This window comes from Sinocyclocheilus rhinocerous, unplaced genomic scaffold (genome assembly GCF_001515625.1).
Source record: "Sinocyclocheilus rhinocerous isolate Xijiao unplaced genomic scaffold, SAMN03320098_v1.1 scaffold1847, whole genome shotgun sequence".
Classification (NCBI taxonomy): domain Eukaryota; kingdom Metazoa; phylum Chordata; class Actinopteri; order Cypriniformes; family Cyprinidae; genus Sinocyclocheilus; species Sinocyclocheilus rhinocerous.
Window position 1 is genome coordinate 304,579 of NW_015629541.1, and position 6,834 is coordinate 311,412.

General features: G+C 38.6%; 1 protein-coding gene across 3 annotated transcripts in view; it reads right to left on the reverse strand.

Moving 5' to 3' along the window:
- The window catches only part of LOC107739204 (folliculin-interacting protein 1-like), a 32,164-nt gene extending 27,287 nt beyond the window's left edge, over window positions 1-4,877 (reverse strand). For all 3 annotated transcript variants that reach the window (XM_016551226.1, XM_016551227.1, XM_016551225.1), the window contains exon 1: window positions 4,192-4,877. In XM_016551226.1, coding sequence (XP_016406712.1) covers window positions 4,192-4,229 — 38 coding nt within the window. In that variant the 5' untranslated portion in view covers window positions 4,230-4,877. The remainder of the gene's footprint in view (window positions 1-4,191) is intronic.
- Window positions 4,878-6,834: the final 1,957 nt, after the last annotated feature.

The following is a 6,834-nucleotide window of genomic DNA, read 5'->3' on the forward strand; positions in this document are numbered from 1 at the left end:
GACAGGAGGAGAGTTCAGCTTCACTGGAGATGCGCGATTGACCAAATTTAAACTCGTGATTTCAAATTATGCTGCGCTTTATCCATTTGCCCACTGTCATATTCATGTCATTTTCACTGTGTGCTGTATGTAAAATGACTGTTACCTTGGCTTTATTTGAAAAAATATGATTCTCAATGCACACAAACTTCCCAGATTACTTAGTGCCCTGTTGGTTACAATGTTGACGTTTTGTTAAATATTTATTTATCTGTGAAAAATACATTGTCATCTAAAGTATAAGTATGTTTATTTTACACATTTATTTTTAAATCCATTTTCAAATTATTTCAAATTTCTTAAATATTAATTAAAATAAATAAAATTATATCGGCTTTATATCAGCCACCATGCTTCCCCAAGATATCGGCATCGGCTGTCAAAAAACCAATATTGGTCGACCACTAGTTCACACAGAGCACATTACCGGTAATTTACTGGTAATGTTACAACTTCTCATACCGGTAAATTGCCAGAAGGAATTTACCTGTATTTTTTGAAAAGGTCCTGTTCACACATGATCTCTTAACATTAATTTACCAGTAAAGACACCACCAAGTTCAGGTAAAATGACAAATATGCATTCATACATGGTTACCAAGTTTTAAGACTAATAACTAAAGTTCTATTAGGGCTGCACGATTAATCGAAAGCGATTGTCAAGCGCATCTTGTCAGTAAAGCCGGTTCTGTGATTAGTAGTAAATCTCCATCACCTGCTTTCAGATGGAGCAGCATTTACTAGAGCCGTAGTTCACTGACAAGCTACGCAAAATAGTGTTCATAATCGCAGACGATTTAATCGCGCGATTATGAAATCGAAGAAATCGTTCTGCAATTATGAAAGCTGTTTGCGTAGCTTGTCAGTGAACTACGGCTCTGTGTAGTAATTGCTGCTTCATCTGAAAGCACGTGAAAATACCACATTTAATGACATGTTTTTACTCCAAACTCACTTCATTCAACGTCAGTCGAGTGTTTGAAATGAATCCTTCTGTGAGATGATGTGGCTTCTTACATAGAATAAGGCACGCAACAGATTTCATAGTATTCTAAGCAGTGATAAAGTGAGTGAGTGACGTACTCGGAATTAGTGCTCTGCATTTACCCATCCAAAGTGCACACACACAGCAGTGAACACACACACACCGTGAACACACACCCGAGTTGCTATAAAGGCTATGTCGATTAGCATTGCATTATTATATACTTTATTATAATAAAAATTATAATAAGACGAACTCAGATAAACCATATATTGTCGTAGTAGTGTGTTTATTAGTCACGCTGAATTAATGAAAGCAGTTAATTCTTCGGTTTATTCAGCAACCGCTATAGGGATTTCCTGGGTTTCTTTGGCGTATTTGGAGTTTCAGCGCGAGAGCTCCCTCTGGCCTTCGGATTAAGATTTACTGCTGATCACAGAACCGTGCTTCCCTGAAAGATACACGACAATCGCAGCTTCTGCCTAATTGCGACTTATCGCCTTTGCGATTTAATTTCGATTAATCGTGCAGCCCTAAGTTCTATCATTAAATAATGCTTGACTGACAGAGTGTACTTTCCGATATTTAAAAAGCTGTGCCATTTTACAAAGTTAAGCTTAAGTTAAGCTTAAATATATATAAATAATATATCAGTCTGACCAGTAAACTAAAAAAAATTCTAGCCAATGGCGATTCTATTGCCAAAGTGTGTAGAAGGTTGCCGCTGCCACTCATCTAACCAGGAGCCTTGAGCGGATAGGGAGGGATTTTGAGCGGGATGAAGACAGCGAGGGCAGGAATGGCATGGGCACAAGTTATTTCTGTGCTCTGCGTCAAGGCAGGTGAAGAAAGGCCCAAAGCGCGCGGCTGTTTACTCGTCACATTCCTGACGACTGGACTCATTCGCCATCCAGACACGGAGCACATCATCCGCTTTATCAGGAATCGAGACAAACAAGCTGTGCACAAAGACAACATGACGCACAACCACCCCCTTCAAAACAAGCAAACTCAATCAACCATAATCCTCACAGCTGATCTGAAGAAATCCTCACTCTACTTTCACCCCAGTGCTAATATGAAACGAGACAATGCCAATATCTTACAGACCAAGGCGGTCAATGGAAGATATACACAATATCACACATTTAAATAATACATCCACAGCATTGATGCAAAAAAACTTTTTATTTTACATTACTAAAATAATTGGAAATTTGAAAAAATAGGCTAATCAATTTGAAATTGATAAATCTGTTAAAATCAAATTGAAACTTTAGATGGAGGCTTCAATGATATTGTTCTGTAATCCTATAGTGGTATGTTTTTCTCAAATAAATTATTAAAACCATATGAAAAAAGTGAAAACTGCACTCGACACCAGTAATACCAGTAATACATTTTCTCAAAGACTGGTTACTTAGCTTGCAGTAATTATACAACTACTTAGATGATGTACACAAAAAAAATCATCCAACACTGATAAGTCTAGTAGATTAATGGTCAATTAACAGCCAATATTTAGCATTTTTTAATTATCTGTATTGGTCGATAAGTAATGGAGGTGGGACTTTTATTTTGTCCAGAACAGGAGCATTCTCCGTCTTTATTCGTTAAGGTCTTTATTTAACGTTTCAGAATAAATGCTGTTCTTTTTAAAGGGGTCATATGATGTTGCTAAAAAGAACATTATTTTGTGTATTTGGTGTAATGAAATGTGTTTATGTGGTTTAAAGTTCAAAAAACACATTATTTTCCACATACTGCACATTATTGTTTCTCCTCTATGCTCTGCCTTTCTGAAACGCGTCGATTTGTACAAAGCTCATCGGTCTGAAAAGCGAATTGTGCTCTGATTGGTCAGCTATCCAGTGCGTTGTGATTGGCCGAATACCTCAAGCGTGAGACGGAAATGTTAAGCCCCTCACATACTGTTGATGCCGTGTCCGGCCGGAGCGACGAGACATAAACATTTACAGATCTTCTTTATGCACCAAGAGCTTGTAACACTTCAAAAAAAAAGGAAAAATTGAAATCGCATCAGTTGACCCCTTTAACTTTTTATTCATCAAAGAATCCTGAAAAATGTATCGCAGGTTCCAAAAAAAATTAAGCAGCACAACTGTTTTGAACATTGATAATAAACCAGCATATTAGAATGATTTCTGAAGGATCATGTGACACTGAAGACTGGAGTAATTGGATTGGATAAACTTTATTAATCACCAAGGGAAATGTATACGTCACTGCAGCACATACCACACAAATTATATAATAAATAAGAAAAATCAAAACATTCACAACAATTTGTTTTTTAAGAAATTCCACAAGGTATTATAAGTATTGTAAACAATTGACACTATAATGCAATCTATTGTCTTATGTCGCACTGATTAGCTATACAGTCTAATAGAAGTTGGTAAAAAAGACTTCCTAAAACGCTCCCGATGACAGCGAGGCTGATTTAATCTTGGGTTAAATTAACTCATAAGGGCTTGGACTGCTTCATGAAGAAGGTGACAATCATGATTCTTCATAGAAACCAGTTTCTCAATCATTCTATCCTGCGCTGATGAAAACTCAGCTTTGCATTACAGAAATAAATTATATTTATAAAATATTTTAAAATAGAAAACCATTATTTGAAATTGTAATAATTTCAAAACATTACCGTTTTTTTTCTCTATTTTTCAATCCCAAACTTTTGAATGGCAGTGTATATATATATTGACCACCCTACTTTCTAATATATCAGCATCAGCCAAAAAAACAAAATAACAACTAAATTTAAAATTAGTAATTACTAATGCTAAAATAAAAAAATGTTTTAAAAAAATAAACATTTTTTCCCCAACAGTAATGAGAGTTACAGTAGGCAACTGATATTTTTAGGGGGGAGACAGGTAACATAGCGGGTGACAAGATTTAGACTATTATCTTCACGGTGATTCTGTATGCACTGCTCCAAAATGAGAACGAGTCCTTAAGCTGCTGACCGTAATCTGATGGACGTTACATAAGACCTGATCATCATTACGGCTCGAACACAACCGACAGCAAAACCTCACTCACAAGGCAACACAAATGCCACCACGCTGTTACTACAGCAGCCACACGCACCGACTGCAAAGCCACAGACAAGCAGAAAGCAAGCGGTCATCAGGTACCTGGGCATCGGAGCATTTGCACCCGTGCGCTTTCCCATCCTCCCCAGCCCGCGGCTCGCTCTTCCTCAGCACAAAGCGCTGCTAAGAATAGCGATGAACTAAATTCACAAAACAACATGAGACTGTCAGGTGACCTCCAGGTCGAGCTGGACAGCGCCGGACAAAGACATGAAGACGCGCCGCTGGACGCGGTGAAACTGAAGAAAGTGTGATGTGGGCATAGAGAGGCTAGCACGCGCGTCCCCTCCGGACTCCCTGTGAGCAGAGGTCAGCGTCTGAACGTGTTGGGAGCGAGCGGCTGTTACATAAAGAATCCATCCAGACCGTGACGCACTTCTTGTCCACTAGCTGGGGTCGTATTTGAATGCATGCGGTGGGAATGTTTCCAGGCCACATTCCTGTCAGCTCGCTCAAGCAGAGCCTACTGGAGTCCAGCGAGGACAATAATAGCTCAAGCTCTGTGAATGCGCACAGCTGCTGGTCAACAGCACATCAACTTACAGCATCCGTCACTAAACCAGCCTTACAACACACACACACACTTCACTTTCTGCAGTGATCGAATCCATCGAAAGCCAGAAATTTTAGTCAAGTGTAAAATTAAGACTGACACCACGTTCAGCTCATAAGTAGGGATATAACGATTCACTCAACTCAAGATGTGATATGATTCACGACACTGATTTAACGATACAAATTTTAACAAAACGAGATTGAAGACAATTTATAAATGAAAACATGTCCTTTTATTATTTCTCAGACAAAATGCTGCACATTTCTTTGTGAAATTGAAATGTCAAATAACAAAACTAAATTGAAATTGTAAAACAAATCACAAATCAAATAAATAATACAAATCTCACATCCCTACTCATAAGATGCAACTAACAATCATTTTTCACTTATAAATACTTTCAGCCAGAGGATGACCAATAGTGGATTTTGCATATGAAGTCATCTGTCCATCGGTCCGCAGTGAAACGCAACACAACAACAGCAAAAAGATGATGTTTAAGACCAAATCATTTGTAGTGAGATCAGTGAGATTTCACTGGGAACACGATCATTCCAACGCAGCATGACATTACAGGACAAGCGGCCATGTGCATCGTTTGAAAAGACCCTCATGCAGACCATCTGCAGCACGACAACTAAATCTGACTGTGCAAGACCCAGCTTTAGTCACTGTATCTATGAGTCCTGGCCGGCACAACATACAACACCACAGTCCACACTCACATGCTGTACAGTTCAAGAATGAGACATCAGTGAAGCACATCATCATGAATCACTCACTGAGTTATCGTCTCATCTCAAACTCTCTCTACCCGTCACGAGCACACAGAAACAGACGCTTGATGACAGCAGCAATACTTCAGTCACAGGCGGCTGAGCGCACAAACATAAACCAAGAGCCCTATGATTTCAGCGATGCAGAAAACGAAGACAGAATCACGGAATTCAGTCATAAAAATTTAATTTTTTTGTATAGCACATAATTTGGCAAATGTTGGATGAATAGTAAGGCTGTTCACAATATGGACTATTGTCTGTGAATATTGAAGCACAGAAAGACTGCTGTAAATGCGAAGTCTGCTGTGCAAGTCTCAGTTTGCTCTGCTACACAAACATACTGAAGCTTGTATGCGTCTCAATATATGCAGGTAGGGCTGTCGCGGTGAGGGAATTTCCCTTGCGGTAATTTTGAGTGGCTCAATAGCGCGGTATGCGGTATTACCGCCATACACACACACACACACACATGTATATACAGTGTATATATATATATATATATATATATATATAATTTGTGTGTGTATGTGTTACGATATAATTAACGAGGTCATATTCAGAAGACAATGAAACCGAAACCAAATAGCGTTGAAACAGGAAGTGAAGTAAACAGAAGAGAATGACAAAATAACGGTCCACATAACAGAACATAAACCTGACAATAAGATCGTTAGGACATGCATGAAGTGTAAAACGAGAAGGGCATAACCTTACGAAAAAAGAAAACACGCAAAAATCGCGGTTGCTGCGGTTCTTGCATTCCTCTGCGGTTTGCTCTTCAATAGCGCGGTATTGCGATATTACGGTTATCGCGACAGCCCTATATGCAGGGCAATAATATTGTTTAATAGATTATTGAACACTTAACATTTTAAGAGTACAATGGACTAGACTTCCTTTTTGATTATAATAATTTAAATTAAACCACTGAAATTAGATTTAAAAAAAATTTAAACAGATTTTGGGAAAAAATAAAACAAATTCATAGGACCCTAGATAAAACGTAAGCAATTAACTGATTTAAAAAAAACAAAAAAAAACAACAACAACATTACTTTGCTGATTAATTGCTGCAGTTAGTACAGTTGCATGGGAAACACTATATTTGCTTCCAAAAGCGTGTCTGGTGTGTGTAGAGATGGCGGGAGGTCTCCGGGTCTGGCTGAAGGTAAGCACTGGCAGAGCACACAAAGCTTTCAGGCTCAATCAAGAACGATTTGTCCTGCCAAAGAACCAGAAATGTGAGCAGCCCTTTGGTTCTTCTGAGCGGGGTAACCCATGTAGCTGCCCTCTCTGCTATCTATGGGCTCTTTACACACGATGGGCCAACAAAACCACAGAGAGAACATA